The 21106-nt window shown below is 45.8% G+C and overlaps 1 protein-coding gene across 3 annotated transcripts in view; it reads right to left on the reverse strand.

Annotated features, from left to right (window-relative positions):
* Positions 1–663: 663 nt before the first annotated feature.
* ccdc120a (coiled-coil domain containing 120a) overlaps positions 664–21106 on the reverse strand; it is a 33367-nt gene continuing 12924 nt past the window's right edge. Inside the window, exons 1-11 of one of the 3 annotated variants that reach the window (XM_050064788.1) lie at positions 17593–17751; positions 11587–11777; positions 10853–10967; positions 10284–10411; positions 10075–10188; positions 8672–8801; positions 8447–8503; positions 8192–8291; positions 6034–6836; positions 3802–4072; positions 664–3699 (exon numbers count right to left, since the gene is read on the reverse strand). In XM_050064788.1, coding sequence (XP_049920745.1) covers positions 3621–3699; positions 3802–4072; positions 6034–6836; positions 8192–8291; positions 8447–8503; positions 8672–8801; positions 10075–10188; positions 10284–10411; positions 10853–10967; positions 11587–11634 — 1845 coding nt within the window. In that variant the 5' untranslated portion in view covers positions 11635–11777; positions 17593–17751 and the 3' untranslated portion in view covers positions 664–3620. Of the gene's footprint in view, positions 3700–3801; positions 4073–6033; positions 6837–8191; positions 8292–8446; positions 8504–8671; positions 8802–10074; positions 10189–10283; positions 10412–10852; positions 10968–11586; positions 11778–13529; positions 13658–17592; positions 17752–21106 lie in introns of those variants that run through there. The other 2 variants (XM_050064791.1, XM_050064789.1) reach the window with 2 other exon arrangements.

Consider the following 21106-nt stretch of genomic DNA (forward strand, 5'->3'; position numbering starts at 1 on the left):
AGCTTCAAAATAAACTAAAATGCGACCGATCGCTGTGGCTCCCCCTGTGGACCAATGTTGGTGTTGTTTTCTAATTTTTGGTATGACTAAGTCATGGTATGGTATGCTGTACATAATCATGGAAACTGTCAGTGTGTCATTCTGTCAGTCAGTCATTCTACCAGTGCGCCCCACTTTTAATTCAATACAACATAAACACTTTATCTGCCTTTCAACGTGCTACCTCAACTACTAATGTACAGTTTTAGCCCTCAGAGGTAACGTGGGGAGTCACGTCTTTAAGCTGTAACAGAGCTAACGATGTGCATAATGACAGAAGTTTACACATTTATATTTGTATGCATGATCTACCTAACATTAGCTCAGGTGGAGAGCCAACAACCGGATTTATACATCCAAAGAACTTCTATAAACATGAACTGCTTGGAAACCCGACCAGGCCTCTATTTGAGACAGGTGTTCAGTCACACCTGGCTGGTAAAAGGGACGGGGTGTTTAACTGAAGTTTTACTGTATTCTTATCATGTGGCGTTCAGGGTCCTTCCACTCTGGCCCAGAGGAATCAAAGATTACACACGTGGATAAACATGGCTTCATATATTTATGACTGTGAACTCACTCGTCAAATGAAACTGTACATACTGATTTATTATCAGGCAGATATCTGGAAACAGTAAAGAGAAAGCTTTATTTAAAAACATCCTGTTTACAGTGTGTCAATCATCTATTTACATTTTTAATTTTCACCTCGAACAGCGGAAAGAGTGAAAAAAGTACAAATGACAAAAGAGTCCAAAAAGATAGAAAATGATTTTTACAGAGAGTTTGGACTGTACAGAGTGCACCTGAATGCATCACCGCAGAGACCGCTGTGATGTCACACTGACAGACTGTCCACATGGCTGGACAACAGCTGGTTCTGGACCTGAAGGGGGACATGGAACAAATACTGGTACGACATAGCACTGTACCCAGAAGTGGTACTGGTACTGTACAGTACTGAGCCTGATGGACTCTGAACAAACACTGTGAGGACACTGAGGACACTGAGGACACGTCGGAGTCGTCCTCAGCAGCAGGAAACACTTCACACTGTGACACATCAGACAGAGGTGAGTCACATCGATCAACAGACGTCTTTAGAAATGTGTACAGGGTTTGGTTTGTGGCTGGTGACGTTCTGCGGGGCGTCTGAGCTGCAGGGTCGTATCAGATTCAGACGGACACAGAGTTCAGTATTTACATGTTTCTGTTCTGCTTTGGTGTGAGTTAGAAGAAGTGCATGCTGGGACTCTTTCTGCTCCTCTGAAGCTGCGGTCACATGACAGCTGCTGCAGCCAATCAGATGTCAAGTTATATGACATCATCCAGTCAGACGTGAAGACGAACGTTGGCCAGCAGCAGCAACCTTTGGAGGTGGGCGGGGCTTGTGTTTGGCCATAATGATCTAAAGCTGCATATATGTGTCCTGTGGGGGGCGCTGTGTGACGTTAACAGTCGAGGTGCATTTCATCATGCTAAATTGTCTCCTCATTTCACTCACTCGCTTCCTTTCCTCTCAGCTTAGTCCTGCCAACGGGAGATGTGAGTGGAGGAGACGAGGAAGACACGTGAGGACTGAGGAGACAAGGAAGAGACGTGAGGACAGAGGAGACAAGGAAGAGACGTGAGGACGAGACACGAGGACTGAGGAGAGAGATTCATTGTGTGCCGCAGCAAAAACTCTCACCATGACCCTCGAGGGCCTCCGTAGTCACACCACTTGATAAAAGACTTCTGTATAGGATACACCTGTGTTTCCTTACTCTAAACTCCTCCTGAAGCCTCCTCTCTCCTCATCTTCTCATCTCCTCTCTCCATGTCTCCTCTCTCCTTGTCTCCTTGAGGTGCGTCTGAGGGATTAGAAGACCCTCCATCATGGCGGAGGGGGAAAGATTTCCAGGTCACAGGAGGACAGAGGAGGAAAGAGGTGAAAGGAGGAGACAAAGACAGAGGGGGACAGAGGAGGCAAGAGAGAGAAGGAAAGAGGAGGTGAGAGGTGGACAGAGAAAGAGAGAAGAGGATGGATTAGGAGAGGAGGAGAGAGAAGGTGAAAAGAGGGGAGAGGAAGCGAGAGTAGCGGAGAGGAAAAGAGGAGAGAAGAGAGGAGTAAGAGAGGAGGGGGGAGAGGAGATGAGAGAGGAGAAAAGAGGAGGAAAGAGGAGGAGAGAGGTGGCGAGAGGAGGACAGAGGAGGAGAAAGAAGGTGAAAGGAGGAGAGAGGAGGACATAGAAGGAGAGAGGAGGAAAGAGGAGGCACGAGTATGACAGAGGAGGAGAAAGGAGGCGAGGAGGCATAAGTTAGCATAATGAAGGGCACCCCTGATCTCTGGTTCTGGGTGAAGAGTTTCCTCTTCATGTGTCTGAATGTGACATCATCGTGTGACATCATCATGTGACGGCGTCATGTGACCGTGGCTTCCTGTCGGAGGCAGCTGGAGGTCAGACTGGTTTTTATGGAGCTGAATGATTGAAGTGGACTCAGAATAAAAAGCACAGACGTCATCAGTCAGGAACTAAAACACATTTTCATCACAACACACAGAGAGACGTGTTATTGATTACTAATCAATATTCAATAATCAACATGTTGACGGATCAGAATCCATCCGACCTCCATTAAACACTGATTTCACTTTTTTTTAAAAGTTGCATTTCATTCAAGTTGAGTTCACGGACATCTGTACAAAAGAGTTTCACTGAAGCTCCGTTCAGTCGATGAATAGACCAATCAATCAATCAATCAATCAATCAACACTGTGACATCATCGTCTGATTGTCGCTGCAAACGATTTTCGTCCTGAAAAGTTAAAAGGGTTCAACCAGAACACGACGTGGACTCCGCCGTCCTCTTATTGCTCTCAGACCGAAGACCTCGTCAGACTTTTAGTGCAGAGACGTGAGAATACCTGAAGAGTGTCACCTGCTGGTTTCTGTCTGGACTCACCTGGACTCACCTGAGGGATCAAACAGGTCCGATTATCAAAAGGTTCACTCTTTAAAAACTGCTGGTCTGGTGGGCGGAGCTGGTGATGTCAGCTGGTGAGAGTGCAACACTTTCATCATCATCATCATCATCACTTCTATCAAAAGCTGATATAAAACTCTGGTTTGGTCCTGATTGTCTGAGCAGAGTCAGATCAAAGACGTCGTCGTAGAAAATTTAGAAAACGTCCCGCAGGAAAAAAACTGCAGGTCAATTTTAACATGTCACGTGACAGCTGAGTTTTTACCCAGAAACCCTTTGGGCCGGTCAGTTCAACGATGTTCACACATCAATGTCATTAAACTCATTTCCAGTTCCTGAGTCCAGTCCAGACCCCACCCCGAGGTCAGACTGCAGCTGCCAACAGGACAGTGACATCATCATCCACTGTGTGACATCATGGTGGGCAGGGTTTCAGGTGAAGCTGTGGGCAGGACGCAGCTGCTGGTGTGACCTGAAGAGAACCACCATGGTCCTGGTTCCCCTGGTTCCCCTGAAGATCCTGCGGGACACAGTCCAGACAGGTCGTGATCCCAGGAAGCCAGCCCGGGATTGGCCCATGTGTCTGTCCGTCAGCGTCCTGATTGGTCGGTGACTCAGACCAGAGTTCCAGGAGACGGCTGGTCTTCCTGTTTCTGAGGAGGGAAGTCGTGGTAGAGAGAACCGTCCATAGACCTGAGAGAGACAAAGAGAGTAAGACAGGTGTGAGAGATCCGTACCTGTACAGGTGTTCTCACAGCAGTGGATCTCTACCTGTACAGGTGAGCAGACACCTACCTGCCATGCAGTGGATGTCCGTGGAATGTGGCTGAATGTGGCAGCGTCTTTTTGTGATGCGTCGGAACGTGATGATGATTCGTCTCCGTCTGATAGGTCGACTGCTGGACGCCACCGTGAGTCCTCCGTCTGCCCTGCAGAGCTCCTCCCCCTCCGGCCTGACCTTTGACCGCTCCGTTCATCTTCGTACTGACCCCCGTGTTGACCTTTCCATTGGTCTGGTTTTGGTGGGTGGAGCCTATTGTGTTTCTCAGGTACCAGTCCCTCAGACCTGTCAATCACACACACAGCAAACATTAAAAGTACAGTAGGTGTTAATGTGTGTGTGCAGGTAAGCTCCACCTACACACCATCTTTGTGCCTCCATTATTTGTCCACCTGGGACAGTTTTTATATCTAAAACTGTATTTTTATTACAGGTGTCCCAGAATCACAGTTTAACTGACATCAAACTGAGTCGTCTCTGCGTGTTAGTCCAGGTCAGTTTCACTGAGCTCCACCAGGTGGCGTCCCCTCCCCTCTGCAGTGAGACCTTGGTGCAGCAGACCGTCAGACGGTTTCTGCTGCAGTGACCCAGTTTCAGCTCTGCATTAAACATTTATGAGATTTTATCTTCACACACTCAGATTTATAACCTGCTCAACTTTAGGTTCAATCTGTTCACTAACAGCAGCGGCAAGCAGGTCTGGGACCTGAGGGGGTCTGAAAGGACCTGAGGGGGTCTGAGAGGACCTGAGGGGGTCTGAGAGGACCTGAGGGGGTCTCAGAGGACGTGAGAGGACCTGAGAGGACCTGAGGGGGGTCTGAGAGGACCTGAGGGGGTCTGAGAGGACGTGAGAGGACCTGAGAGGACCTGAGGGGGTCTGAGAGGACGTGAGAGGACCTGAGGGGGGTCTGAGAGGACCTGAGGGGGTCTGAGAGGACCTGCGGGTGCCTGATGGGGCTTGAGGAGACCTTAGAGAGGACCTGAAGGGACATGAAAGGACCTGAGGAGTCCGCTCGGGGGCCTGAAAGGACCTGAGAGGACCTGAGGGGACCTGAGGGGGTCTGAAAGGACCTGCGGGTGCCTGATGGGGCTTGAGGAGACCTTAGAGAGGACCTGAAGGGACATGAAAGGACCTGAGGAGTCCGCTCGGAGGCCTGAAAGGACCTGAGAGGACCTGAGGGGACCTGAGGGGGTCTGAGAGGACCTGCGGGTGCCTGATGGGGCTTGAGGAGACCTTAGAGAGGACCTGAAGGGACATGAAAGGACCTGAGGAGTCCGCTTGGGGGCCTGAAAGGACCTGAGAGGACCTGAGGGGACCTGAGGGGGTCTGAGAGGACCTGAGGGGACCTGAGAGGACCTGAGAGGACCTGAGGGAGTCTGAGAGGACCTGAGAGGACCTGAGGGGGGTCTGAGAGGATGTGAGGGGGTCTGACAGGACGTGAGAGGACCTGAGAGGACCTGAGGGGGTCTGAGAGGACCTGAAGGGGTCTGAGAGGACCTGAGGGAGTCTAAGAGGACCTGCGGGGGCCTGATGGGGCTTGAGGGGACCTTAGAGGACCTCAAGGGACATGAAAGGACCTGAGGAGGCCGCTCGGGGGCCTGAAAGGACCTGAGAGGACCTGATGGGTCCTGAAGAGGCCTGAGGGGACCTGAGAGATTAGATAGGACCTGAGGGTGCCTGAGGGGACCTGTTGGGGCCTGAGAGGACCTGGAGGGGCTGAAGAGGACCTAAAGGGTACCTGGGGGGGGACCTGAGGGGTCTGATGGGGCCTGAGAGGACCTAAGGAGGCCAGAGGGGGCCAGGAGGACCTGTGAGGACCTGAAAGGATCTAAGGGGGCCTGAGATGACCTGATGGGGCCTGAGGGGGCCTGAGAGGACCTGAGGGGGCTTAAGAGGACCTGAGATGACCTGAGGAGGGCAGAGGGGACCTGTGGGGAACTGAGGGGCCTGAGAGGACCTGTGGGGGTTTGAGGCGGCCTGAGGGGGAGGGGGACTGAGTGGACCGAGTGGACCTGAGGGGGCCTGAGAGGCCTTTGGGGGCCTCAGAGGACCTGTGGTGGCTTGAGGGTGGCTGAGGGGACCTTAGTGGGCCTGAGAGGACCTAAGAGGGCCTGAGGGGACCTGAGGGGGCCTGAGAGGACCTAAGAGGGCCTGAGGGGACCTGTGGGGGCCAGAGGGGGTCTGAGGGGGCATGGTTAGGGTTAGGCTCTACACTTTCTTGTTAGACTACTTTGCTGGTGCGTACCTTCCAGGGCGAGGGCCTTGTGGAGGCTCCTGGTGGCCTCCTCCAGCTGTGCGTCCTGGGCGGGGGGCAGCTGTGGTGGTCTAGGGGGCAGCAGATGGGGGTGGGGGTCTGGCTGGATGGCAGACAGAGGAGGATTATGGGTATCAGTCTGGCTCTGCTGCACTGGGAGGAAGGGGCCGCAGGACTTGGTGCGGGTCACTTTGACTCGCCGCTGGTCGCCTAGGTGACCGCGGTAGGTGGGCGGGGCTCCAGAGGGTTGCTGGGAGGAGTAGCCATTGTAGAGCAGCTGTTGCTGTGATGTGATTGGCTGCCTGTTGTTGGGCTGGGACTGCTGTCGCTGCAGCTGCTGCTGTTTCCCCCAGACGTAGTCCAGCAGGACCTCGCTGTACCCTCCTCCTCCTCTGCCTCCTCCTCTTCCTCGCCCCGCTCCTCCGCCCTCTGTGAGGCTGTTATTTGTCCTCGCCCTTCCCCTCGTCCGACCGTCCGTCAGTGTCTCGGAGCTCCTCAATGCTCCTGCCGTGTTCGTTCCTCTGGACCCCTGCAGACCATTTACCCACAATCCCCCCTGCTGTGCCCCTCCCTCCTCCTCTGGGGGGGTGATGCGTTCCAGGAGGCCATCGGAGCTGTTACTGTGGCGAGCTGCGTTAACCCTGACCCTGCCCTCCCCTGCCAGACCTGGATCAGAGGGGCCGGACGAGGAGGAGGAGTCCTGAGAGCGAGGGGGAGGAGGAGGAGGATGGAGGGGGGGGGGGTGGGAGGGGGGCAGGGGTGGGGGCTTGTGAAGAGTCTCTGGATGGTCAGTCCTGAAAGAGAAGAGGGACGGGTGAGAGACTGAATGACATCATGATGATGTCAGAAGGAGACCCCGTTATCCCACCCACTAGTTTTTACTTTTGTAAATGCCCGTGTGTCTCTCTGTATCATTCTGTGTCCAGTCTCTAAATTCGCAGAGTTAATGTGGGTCAGTGAACGCAGCGCAGGCGGAGCTCTCCATGAGTTTGTGACTGCCAGAGTGTTAGCACGAGCTAATTAGCAGCAGCGGCTAACACCCAATAGCAAGCTTCAAAAGGCTCGACTGTTGTTAAACTTATTAATAACCGCTCGCAATGTGATGCTACAGTTATCTGTATCATTACCTCTCTGACTGCGTGTGAGACACAGTGTGTGTGAGACACAGTGTGTGTGAGACACAGTGTGTGTGAGACACAGTGTGTGTGTGAGACACAGTGTGTGTGTGAGACAGAGCCGCTTGTTACTGAGTTGAGTGTTACAAACAAGCAGCTGTGTCTCACACACACACACACACACACACACACTGTGTCTCTCACACACACACACACACACACACACACACACACACACACACACACACACACACACAGTGTCTCACACATGCAGTCAGAGAGGTAATGAAACAAATAATCACTAACTGTAGCATCACATGACGAGCGGTTATTAATAAGTCTAACAACACAGTCGAGCCTTTTAAAAGCTCGGTGTTGGATGTTAGCCGCTGCTGCTAATTAGCTTGTGCTAACACAGACGGTCCTTCTGCGCTGCGTCTAACCTGTGTCTGGCGGTTGGAGATCAGACCCTCGGCACCTTGAACTACAAAAGACGTCCACACTGTGGCATGTTTTGCTGCAGCTGTTCTTCTTCTTCTCTGTGTTTATTGGCGGCTCACAAACCAAGTTGAAAGGCACATGTAGCTCCACCCACTGTGTCCGGTGTTTAGACGCTGCCCTTGTTTAGTCAATAAAAGCTGTCTGGCCTCATATCATCGATGCTATTTATCAGCTGTAATTCTAATTATCAGAATAATGCATACTCATAAAAATGTCCCATTATTAGCTGATAATTTATCAGCCTGATAGATATAATGCATCTCTAATCATTGTGTCGTATGGATCACTGTTAATTTATTATGTTGATCTGTTCTGTACGACATGTATTGCACATCTGTCCGTCCTGAGGACAGATCCCTCCTCAGCTGCTCTTCCTGAGCTTTCTACCATTTTCCCCCGTTAAAGGTTTTTTTGGGGAGCTGTTCCTGATCAGCTGTGGGCTTTATAAATAAAACTAAGGTCATAATATCCCCACTAAGACAGCAAGAACACTGTGTGTGTGTGTGTGTGTGTGTGTGTGTGTGTGTGTGTACCTGTTGTGCAGTGAGTTCCTCCTGGTTTTGTTCTGGTAGAAAACCTCCACTGGAGAACCAGCAGCGACCAGCGGGGGGCGACACTGAGACACGCCGTCATCTGACAGACAAAGGAACAGTTTATTTTCAGTAACAGTTCCTCTGGTGTTTTCACACATCACATCCTGGATCAGACTATCAAAATAAGAGCATGATAATAATAAAGTGTTGTTTCCACAGTGAGCCAGCAGGAGGCGCTGCAGCAGGGAGTGTTACCGTTATCCAGTCCTGTTGAGTCTGACGTGGAGCTGCTCTCTGACCTCACTGTGTCATCTGCAGACACACACACACACACACACACACACACACACACACACACACACAGAGTCAGATTCAGAATAAAGGCAGGAAGAAACAAGTTTCCTCGCCTTCCTGAAACAATGGCCTCTCATCTGCTGCCAGCTGAGTGTGTGTGTGTGCGTGTGTGTGTGTGTGTGTTACCTGTGTGGCAGCCTCTGTGTACGGTCCTCTTGCCATGGTGTGTGTGTGTGTTGTGTTCAGGGTCGCTGTGTTTCCTCAGAGCTCCACTGAATAAAGTTTTCTTCGGCTTCGAACGCTGAGAGTCTTCCTCCTGGACACACACACACACACACACACACACACACACACACACACACACACACAGGACAATAGTAGACAGGAGGTGAAATGACTCGGCAGACATACTGACTGGAAATCTGTTCCCTCCAGGATTTCGCGGGCTGTTTTTGGGCTTGTCGCAGCCTGAAACGCTCGGCCGTAATTATAATAAATCATGACATATTATGATAAATCAATTAAAATGAAAAGTTAAATAAAAAATGGAGTGATTCACTGTTAGGAAGACAAGACTCTTAGCTTTCTATTGATATCAGCATTCTTTTTGTTCTCCATATACTCAGCATAATAGGACACATTACATAAAGACTGTCAGCGAGATATTAATCTGCAGTACGTAGTCTCAGAGATACGAGACACAGCCCATCTGCCCTCTGACCTGGGAGCACATGCTTTACTCCAGGGGCTGTTTGCGGGTGAAAAATACACCAAAAACCTGTGGGACACTTTTATTTTCTAGCCAGCGAGGTGACAAAAACAAGCATACCCCACAACACTGATCAGGAAGGTGAGAAAATATTGAACTGTGGTCTGTTCGACCAACGAAGTGAGCCTACACAGTGAGAACAATGTTCACAACTTGGATTCAGTTTTTATGAAAAATGCTTTAGAGTTTTTGATCGGTGGAGCCTGAGAGGTGATGACAGCCTTGTGGTAATGTCTCATTTCACGGCAGCTCTTTTTAAAGAATTGCGATGCATGATGTAATGAGGGTTTTTTTTCCCAGTGAAATTGTGAGGAAGGGTACGCGAAAATTACAAAAATAATGGTGATGGTGTCTCTGATTCAGAGCCTGTTTTTTTTAAGATTTTTTGGGGCTATATATTTCGGCCGCGCTTTGGAAAGCAGAGCTAAATGGTAAACAAACATGGCAGCACACCGGTAAGGTAAGACAACACGTTTACATGTCATTTTCTATATGTTCTCTGACATTTATCCTAACGATATGAGGCGGTCTTTGTGGAAAAAAAGCTTGTTTAGTGGACTAACTTTGCACTTGAAGGTTGCCCGTTCACTTACGTTTTAACAGGTCTGACACTACTATGCGCCCCGGCTGTATCTAGGCTAACGGCTAACATGCTAACTATTATTTTTATGTCACTAGTCACTTGAAACAAATTTAGGACGATAGGAGACAGGTTGAAATAAAACGAAATTTCCCTTTAAAGCCGATCATCATGATCATTCAGTGTTTCCTTCACAATCAGAATCTACGTGTGATTTGGTTACAGGAGCACGACTCTCACCTCCATTCGACACTTCCTGTTTCCTTGGCGAGGCGCGCCCCCTCTCCGGCGGACACAGGGGGGTTTCTCTCCCGCCTCCAGGGGGAAGTCACTGGGCACCGCACCTGTCAGCTCCTGACCAATCAACACACACCGCACATTACATCTTACTCAGCACAGGACGGTCCATTCTGATTGGACAACCCCTGTTACATGACGACATCACTCACCGCCTCCTGCAGACAGATGCGTCTTAGCTCAGCCAGTCGTGTGCTCAGCAGCGCCTGCAGGCCCCGCCTCCTCTCCTGCAGCTCTGCCATTCGCTCCCTCTGCTTCCTGTCAGGACAGGTGAGAGGGTCTGCGGCACACACACACACACACACACACACACATTAAACATCATTCTGTTGCTGTTTGTTCTCACCATACATGTCCTATAAAAACTGGACCTGAACATCCCATCATGCCTCAGTGGGACAGCAGGTGATGTGTGAATGAGTGAAGCGTATTCTCGATCTCACGCATCAGCTGTCACATATCAGTTAAAATACCCTGAAATAAAATGTTACAGAGGTCTATATAACAATCAGCTACAGGCTCATCAGTGAATCCAGATTCATTTCAGATAGAAACTACAATAACCACGCTGCAGCTTGACTCCGCCCACCAGTCAAGTTTGTCTGACAGTTTACATCCATATCTGTGAACACATGAGACACGTTGACGTGAGGCGACACAACTGTCTGCTTTCTGAAGTGAGTTCGGTGTGTCTGGGCCTGAACACATGCACGGTTCTCACCAGGTGCCGAGATGAGTTGACCTTTGACCTCCATGCCGTGTGTGTCCCATGTGACCCCGCCTCCTCCCTCCTCACTGCTGGACTCCTGTTCGCCGCCCCACACGCACTCGCTCACCTGCAGAACACATTCAATTCAACCTTTATTACCAACAAGAGGAACAACAACACAGGAGGTCAAACTGAACCCAGAACAGCTGACAGCATCACATGACGTCACAGACTTCATCTCACATAACCAGGAAATGATCTTCAACAAAATCTTCTCACATGATCTTCAGTGCTTTATCGCACACAGCTGGACTTGACTCTCTTTAAGACCTTTCACATCTCAACCATAAAGAGGTTCTGTCCACAACTGAAGACACCTCCAACGCCACTTCACATGTAAGAGCTGTGATCTATAAAAACAGACCTTATGGGAGAAACTTTGACCCATGCTGACCAAGATTTTGGAGATGGTGAGGTGGAGCCTGATTGTAGAAACTGTCGAGCATGTTTTGTGCACGCCATTTTTGGCTTTTGTCTGTTTTTGGTGTGGACCCTACGCTCTGTTTTATAAATGAGACCCCTGGTCTGGGAACGCATGGGATCCTCCAGGAGGAGCTGGAGGACGGTGCTGAGGAGAGGGACGTCTGGACTTTAACCTGCTGCCAACACCTCCCGCATAAGAGGCTGAAAATGGATCTTTATCTCCTTTCATTTCCTTTTTTAATCAGTCAATCAGTAAATCTCACCTTGTAACTGGGTTCATAAGAGCTCCAGTAGTTCACTCCTGTTGCCATCCAACAGCCTGAACACCAACTACAGGACTGCCCCACTGGCTAGCTGTTAGCTGTTAGCTGCTAGCTGTTAGCTGTTAGCTGTTAGCAGTGCAGTTCCCAGGGTGGTCTGTACAGGAAGTTAAACAGTCTTCAGAACTTCCGACCTGAGGATTAAACAGAAGAAGAGGAAGAGGACAGAGTGAGGATATCAATATCAATATCTGAGCCCAATTTCAATATCACAAAACATATGATTGGTGGACGCTTCACTGCGTCACTGGAGCGCTGACAAAAGTTGTGGCCAGCTCAACTTGTGAATGGTTGTCTGTCTCTATGTGTCAGCCCTGCGACCTGTCCAGGGTGAACCCTGCCTCTCGCCCAATGTCAGCTGGGACAGGCTCCGCCAGAATAAGCAGTTACAGAAAACGAATACAATAGGAAGTTAATGACATAACTAGACATTATTAGATTAGTCTCAGTACAAGTCTCGATATGTGTGTCATCATTAAATCAGACTTAATATGGCAGCTTAAAAAAGTGTGTTTTCAGACGGGATCTCAAAGTGTGAGGCAGTCAATCATGTGGCGGGTGAGAACGTCTGAAGGATCAATAACTCATGGTCGTCTTCAGTGAACAGAACACAGACAAGACAACGCAGGAAAAGACACAGGTCTGTTAATGCGCTGAAAAACACATCAACTTAACACCATAGGAGCGACTGAAAGTTAGCTGTTACATTTGCCGGATTTTCAAGAGGGGAGAAAATAATTCAGATTCTGTCACAGACAGTGTTGAACAAAGTTTACAAAGTTTCCTCTGACTCAACAACTCTCAAAACTCAGACACTTTTTAAGGGAGTCTGGAACATTTTTCTCTCCAGAGACAAACGAGTGAAACACAGACACTGTGCAACACCTGGAATCAACTGCAAGGTAATATTTGACTCACAGAGACTCTGTCAGGACAAAGCTGAAAACACAGACAGACAGACACACAGGCACACAGACAGACAGACAGGCACACAGACACACAGGCACACAGACAGACAGACAGGCACACAGGCACACAGGCACACAGACAGACAGACAGACAGGCACACTGAGGGTGATGCGGGTTCAGATCCACTGTTTTAGAGACAAGATGAAGAGAGAACATCGAGTACGGACATGCCTGAGACACACACACACACACACAGAAGATTTATCAGCGTGTAGACAAAACAAAGTTTTATCTGCGCACAGGAAGTGATGTTACTGTGAGGGCGCTCACCTGTCTGCTCCTCTGTCCCTGTTCACACCTGTGTGTTTTTATACTGTAGATTTATAGACTTTAACTAAGTTCCTGCGACGTTCAAGTTCTTTTACTTTATTATTTTAACTCAGAGTCAGATTCATGTGATTTTGTTTAATGTGATTAATATTTAATGAGCTGTAGTAAATATGATGATACTGTAACTAAAGAGATTAAACTTAGTGACCCTCATTTATCAACAACCACCTCTAAAAACTGTCCTCTCCTTCTTCTCTGCACTGTTCCCCATCGTATGGATTATTTCATCTTTGTATTATATTATTTATCTTTCTTTCTTTGGTTGTTTTGTTCTTTGTAAAGCATCCAGAGAAGCGCTATGTAAATCCAAGGTATTATCATTATTATTATAATCATCACTCTAACATATAAACCAGCACAGAAATCATCTAATGATGGAGTTCACGTGTGATTCATGGAACGTTCTTATCTGGCCAATCACAACGAAGGAATGAAGGAATGATCAGGTGCTGATGAATGTGGCAGTGGAAAACAATCGTCATTTACATATCCCGCCCAGATATATTCTGGGTTTAGAGTTTACAACATGGAGAGATGGAATAAGACCAAGACGAGAAACTTGTCTGGGCTGAAATGGAAATGCTTACGTCACAGGTCAAGAACGAGATCAATGATTGTGAATCAGTTTCAGCTGCTCTGTGGTGTCCACAGACAGCTGCTCTCTCCTTATCCTTCCTCACTGATTCGTCTCTGGTTTGGTCTTCTGCTAGTGTCCTTGTCACTACTGGTAGCATGAGGCCGTACCTGCAGCCCAATCGGCACCCTGTTCTCTTCACAGATGAGAGCAGGTTCACACTGAGCACATGTGACAGGCGTGAAAAAGTCTGGAGACGCCGTGGTGAATGTCATGCTGCCTGTGACATCATCCAGCATGACCGGTTTGGTGGTGGGTCAGTGATGGTCTGGGGAGGCAGATCCTTGGAGGGTCACACAGACCTCCATGTCACAGCCAACAGTACCCTGACTGCTGTTAGGTACCAGGATGAAATCCTCAGAGTGACTGTCCTCCTGGTACAGTGGGCCCTGGGTTCCTCCTGGTGCAGTGGGCCCTGGGTTCCTCCCGGTGCAGAGGGCCCTGGGTTCCTCCCGGTGCAGAGGGCCCTGGGTTCCTCCTGGTGCGGTGGGCCCTCTTGAAGTGACTCAGAGTTACGAACACGAGCTGATGTGACCTGATGTGAGAAGTGATCATAGCTTTTGCTAACGTCCACACTGATAAATGCCGACATGCAAATGATCGTTCGTCCAGTTTTCTCTCTGACGCTCATTAATAAGTGAGGGTCACTGTACAGGTGAGATCCTGCGCTGTGATTGGCTGGAGACTGTATTTATATCTCTTTACCTCAGATACATGAAGTTACATTAAACACAGCTCCTGTCCGCTGTGAACTGTGACTCTTCACCCAGAGAACAAGACGTCCTCCAAATGCAGGACAACACACTGAGCGTCCCTGAGAACAGGAAGTGGAGCCCAACAGGAAACAGGAAGCAGGAAATGAGCCATAAAAAGAGGAAACCAGTGAGAGAGAGAGACTGGTTTGTTTAGTGGGAGAATAGAGACACACAGACAGGTGAGGATGAGGTCAGACACATGGTCACATGACCGTTATGTAACAGCTGACCACCAGCTGTGTGTGTGTGTGTGTGTTTCTACAATAACAGAATACACACACACTGTTTTTATAAAGTTCACCTCCCACAGAGACACAAATCAAACATCTGTTTACACATCGACACCTGTGTCACTGATCACACCTGTCAGACAGACAGACAGACGAGGAGGAGGAGAGGAAGACGAAGAAGAAGATGAAGAAGAAGAAGAAGAAGAAGAAGGGGAAAAAGAAAAAGAAGTAGCCGATGTAAACAAACTACAGGTCACATGATCAGAATGTAAACACACAACTGTACCATGTACTGAGATCAGTGTGTCAGTACGATGAGTCTTCAGTTGAGTTTCCATCTTACAAAGGTGACTCTCTTTTGATCTGGCACCATCGCCATGGTAACCGATGCTGCAGACCTCACCTGGTCAGGACCAGTTTATGTTCAGAGTTTGGGCTTAAAATCAACTATGAAGCTCCTTCTGGAGTCGAGTCACTCTGTGCACTCGTATGTGATCACACACACACACACACACACACACACACACACACACACACACACACACACACACACACACACACAGGCTGAAGCTTCAGGACGAGCTCAGAGAGTCTGACAACCTCAGGTCACATGATCACAACATGAAGCAGTAACACATGAGACATTCAGGATCAAACAGACTGAACATGTTTATCAATACACACACACACACACACGCACACACATGCACACACATGCACACACACGCACGCACGCGCACACACACACACACACACTCAGTGGGTGATGAAAGGCTGCAGCTGCAGACAAAGAGATGCAAATACAGGATTTAAATATTCAACACAGATTTACAGTGTGTGTGTGTGTGTGTGTGTGTGTGTGTGTGTGTCCTCTCTGCCCTCAAACCAAAACATGGTGGCAGATCATCACACACACACATACACACACTGAGTGTCTTCAGGGGAACGTTCACTCTCAAACGTTGTTCATTGTTTCGCTGCAGTTTCTGGGTTCAGCGTCACGTTTCCTCAAAATGCAGCGAACCAGGCTTTGAGGTGTGTTTTCTCTCGGTTGGTGGGCGTGTCCAAAGTCACACCTGATCAGCAGCAACGTGTATATGATTCAAATGTCTGGTAAATCTTAACTAACTGTACGAACACTTAATGTTTTTATTTCCCACTTAAACGTGGTGTAAACGTGTTTCTCATGATGCCGATAAAGCTCCTTTGATTTGAACTGAACTAAACCGCACCGTACTAAAAGGCAGCGCGCCTGCATGCAACGTCACGGTGATTCTGTCTACAGTAAAAGTGTGACATCACAAACTCACAGAAATCCTGACGGCTTATTGAAAGACAGCTTCTGAAAATGAACAGTGTGTTTTTCTCTGTGGGCTGAGTCACAGCTGTTACATGGTCCTGATTTACTTTAAAAAAAAAACCATTCAGATCTGACTTTTCACAATACGGGACCTTTAAATGTAGTGACATCATGTTTGTTTGTTTGTTTGTCTACAGGATACTGCTGCATTGCTGCATCTGCAAACAGCACGATTATGCACTTTAACACGCTGCTTGTTTTTGTTATCTATGTGTTGTCTTTATTTCAGGCTTCTAGGATATTTAATCATTTATTACAGGTCTATGTTAAATGTTCTTTATTCTGTACACTGCTGCACCTGGGTCACAAATTTCATGTTTTTAACATGTTTAAATGACAATAAACTGAACCTTGAATCTTGACACACACCTGTGAACACGTGTTTGTGTTCTTTCTTTAATTCACACAAACAATTATCAGCTGTTCAGGTGACGTTCAGGTTTCAAGTCTGCAGCAGTAAATCAGAGTGCTTCAGTTCTACAGTTTAGGGACTGTTCATTATTTATGAGGGAGGAGGGGGCAGTGCAAAAAAAAAATTTAAGCACGAGGGAGGGACTTCTGTTTTTTATTTTGGCTTAGGGGAGGAGCATACAGATTTAAATTGTTGTGTTTTGTATTTATTTTACAGCAGATTTTTAAAGAAATTTTTTTCAAAATCTGGTTAAAAAAAAGTTTAAAAATATCTTGGCATCTTTTTTGGTGATTTATTTTCTTGGAAAATGTCTGGCATGTTGTTTTTTCTTTAAACATGTTTGGTGATATTTAAAGAACACCTGCGGCATGTTTTCTTCGGAAATTTTTGGCACTTTTTTTTTAAGGTTATTTGGCAAATTTTGTTTGTTTAAAAAAAATTGGCAATTTTTGTTTTTCATTTTGGCTCAGGGGCGGGGCATACAAATACAAATGGATTTATTTTACCACAGATTTTTAAGGAATACATGCCTTAATGTTTTCTTTCAAAATCGCCAAAATGACACCATGTATCGCAAACAGAAACTGTAAAAAAAATAAATTATTGTTGGATTTTTAAATTTCCGACGGGTCCTTGGACACATCACGTGTTACAAACACCTCTGTCAGAAAAAAAACGTAATATATATAAGCTTAAAATAATGATATTTCATCAAAATCACTTTATTCTACGTCTCATTTAAAATTTGTCCAAAAAATAAACCGTTTGCACAACAATAGTTAAAAAATGAGACTTTTTCCAACTCCAGGATTTCATCTTCAACTTTTAACTTCCAAACATCAAAGGGTAAGTTTTAAATATCTAATAACTCATTTATGGAGGAGGGAGGGTCGTGGAGTTTCCTCCAGTCACTCAGGGAGGGTCAAGGGGAAATATTTGTGGCTTCAGGGAGGATAAAAAAAAAACAGACAAACAAACAAACAAACAAACGTAACAGAAATAAAGAACAGTCCCTTATAAAAACTGAAACAAAGTGAAAAAATAAAACAATCACACAGGAAGTGATTCTTTCTGACGCGTTCATTAACCTGAAGTCTCCTCATCACTTCATCAATAATCTAAATGATTGATTCCTAATATTTAAAACATAAGTCAGATGAATTAAAGATGATGATGATGATTATCACAACCTGCAGAATAAACATGTGAACAACACGTGATGAAAGCAGATGTAAACAAACGTGCATCAGTTTAAATACCTTCAGGCAGTTCAGAACCATGTCCCGGGACACACGCGGCATTAATCCGGATTAAAAGCGTCACATTAACGGGTTGACTCAGAGAGCAGGACTCAGGAGGTTTAAACGCGTCAACTTTTCTTCTTCTTCAGATAAACTCGGTCTGATCTCTGAGCTGCTGCGAGCTCTCACGCGCTCACTGCTCTGATTCACAGCTGAGACTCTGCAGTCAACGTACCTGAGCTCACACGCGTCACTTCCGCTCTGTCACTTCACAATAAAAGTCCTGCAGCTCTGATTTCTATGACAATAAAAGACTTTCACCGCTGACAAACAGAAGCTGTTTGACCCCGATTATAAATATAAAATATATTTTATTATCTAAAAACTAAACAAGCACAGCAGCAGTTTCACTTTACAGGATGAATTTAAACTGTATTTAATATATGTAGATATAAAAAAAAATGACTTTTTAAAAATTATTTGTAATTTAGAGATTGTTTTCTTGTGCAACATGATCATCATATGAAAATATTACAAAATATATACTACATGTTTATACAATATGTTAGATGAACACGTGTTTTCTGTCACATCATATCATTAAACTCATATTCATCCTTATCTTCAATCCATGAACACAAAGTTCTGTATAAATCTATAACTGAATTATCTACTTTGACATGAAACATCAGGGAGCTGACTTTGTACAAACATCACATCAGATATCATCTCCACGTGACACACAAACTAAACCTTACTAACATTAACGTACTTCATTTTATTTGTCACACTTATTAAGGGACTGTTCTTTACTTATCAGAGGAGGGGAGGGGGGGATTTTTTTTTTGTCGGTACGTATGTATTATCTTTTTTTTTTCCTTGACCTTCTCTGAGTGACTGGAGGAAACTCCATGACCCGCCCTCCTCCATAAATGAGTTATTAGATATTTAAAACTTACCTTCTGATGTTTGAAAGTTAAAAGTTGAAGATGAAATCCTGGGGTTGAAAAAAGTCTCAGTTTTCCACTCCTGTCGTGCAAACGGTTTATTTTGGACAAATTTATAATGAGACATAAAATAAAGTGATTTTGATGAAATAATACCTCTTGCACTCCACCCCCATTTTGTAGCAAAAACGCCTAAAATGACATACCTAAATTAAAATGACTGTAGCTTCTGAACCGCTCTGACTACATGCATGCATGAAGTCTTACCAGAAAGAAAACTCCCTGAAGTTTCTTGTGAAAGTGTCAGAAACACTCTAGGTGATACAGAGACAGAGTAATGGGCCTCTGAAGTCAGTAAAAAATTTAAGATTTTGCCTAAGATAAAATAAAAAATGTGTTTCAGGATGAATAACTGTCTGTGGCTTCATCTGAGCAGGTAAATGACACTGTGGGGCTGTAGGCACACTATCAATGAACACTTGTTTCAAATTTGAAGAAGTTTGCTCAAAGTATGACCATTCTACAGTGTTTTTACCATGAAAAGATCCAGGCGGTTAGACGCTTTTGATTGCGTAAATTGGTCTTTTCTGTTTAGAGTTTTGGGGAATTTGGTTTTCACAATTCTTTTATTAAGACAATACAGGCTCTTTATGATAACCCAAGGGCAAGAATTAAAATTAATGGAGTAGTTTCAAACCCCTTTTCACTGGAACGCGGAACGAGGCAGGGCTGTCCAATTAGCCCCCTCTTATTCGCGATTTTTATTGAGCCCCTTAGTCAGTGGATTTTTCAGAATAAAGACATTAAAGGAATATGTATGAAAGGAGGAGAACAAAAGATTTCCTTGTTTGCCGATGATATATTGTTACAGTTATCCAGCCCAGAACAATCTCTTGTACAGTTGTTTTCACTTTTGGAACAATACGGATCTTTTTCAGGATATAAGTTGAATGTTTCAAAAACACAAATTCTTACTTTTAACTACAGTCCCTCAGAAAATGTGAAGAAGAGGTATAACTTGAGATGGGAAGCTGAATCCATGAGATATCTGGGGGTAAATATACCTACAGACCTGTCAAAATTGTTTTCACTCACCTTTATCCCCCTGAACAACAAAATTAGGGAAGACATAAGAAGATGGGATTCAATACCTTTTCTTAATTTTGGATCTCGTATTGAATCAGTTAAAATGAGTATTCTGCCGAGAATGTTGTATCTTTTTCAATCCCTTCCACTAGATATATCTGATCAACAGTTTCAGGAGTGGGATAAACTTATTTCGAGATATATTTGGGAGGGGCGAAGACCAAGAATTAAATATCAGAGTTTACAATTAGCAAAAGATAGGGGGGGGGGGGGGGGGGGGGTCGCGCTCCCGTGTCTAAAACATTATTATACTGCTGCTCAACTGAGACCGTTAATATGTTGGTGTAATCCAGAATACAGGGCTAGATGGAGGGAGATTGAGGAGAATATGACAGGGGAGTTTCCAATTCAAGCGGCAATAGGGTATAAGGGGTTGATGAATAAGTTAATGGATCTGGGAAACCCGTGGATTGTTTTGCCACTTAAGCTGTGGAACAGGGTTATAGCTCAAAATCATTTAAAGGAAGCAATAAAAGTTTTTAGGTGGTGTGCGTTTGATCCAGATTTTGTGCCTAAAAATTGGGATGCGAGGTTTAAGGGATGGGTAACTCATGGTTTAACAGCATATTGCACTTTTTTGAGTAAGGGGTCAGTGAACAATTTTCAAAACCTAAAAGGGACAATTCAGTTTGAATAATGATGATTTCTATAGATTTCTACAGGCCCGTCATTACATTGAGCAAATTAGGAAGAAGATCACACAAGAGCAATGGGATAACATTTTATTAAAAGTCTTTATAGATGCTTATGCTTCGGGCCCAAACCAAAAAACCATCTCAAAACTTTATAGGGGCTTACAACAAATGAAAGGTAGCTCACTGCATGTGAAACAGAAATGGGAGAAGGAAGGGAACCTAGTTCTAAATGCAGAAGACTGGGAACAGTTATGTGGGACTGGGAACAGTTATGTGGGATACAATGGAAAACTTCAAATTCAACACTTTGGAGAGAGTTCTGCTGGAAAAACCTTATTAGATTCTTTATAACGCCAGCTCAAAAAAGACACTACACCAGCTTATCTGCATGTTCGAGACAGTGTGGATGCCTTGAGGCAAATCACTTTCACATATTCTGGTCTTGTCCAGTGTTGTTACCTTTTTGGCAGGAGGTCTATCAAATTTTGCGAAAAATATTTCTGACAGACATTCCATTTAAGTTTGTTTCTTTATATCTAGGGGCTCTACCACCAGATAATTTTTCCTCTAATGATAAATATCTATTTCAGATTCTTAGTGCTGCCTGTAGGAAAGCCATTACAAGGAAGTGGTTAAAACTAGAAAAACCTACGGTGGATGAGTGGATTGACATTATTTATGACATTTTTAAGATGGAAAGAATTACATTTGCCATAAGACTGCAACAAAGTGTGTTTTTGAAAAGATGGGAAAGATGGATCATGTATGTTACACCGGTGCGACCATCTTTTGTCTAATGCTAAA

Source organism: Epinephelus moara, chromosome 16 (assembly GCF_006386435.1).
Source record: "Epinephelus moara isolate mb chromosome 16, YSFRI_EMoa_1.0, whole genome shotgun sequence".
Taxonomy (NCBI): domain Eukaryota; kingdom Metazoa; phylum Chordata; class Actinopteri; order Perciformes; family Serranidae; genus Epinephelus; species Epinephelus moara.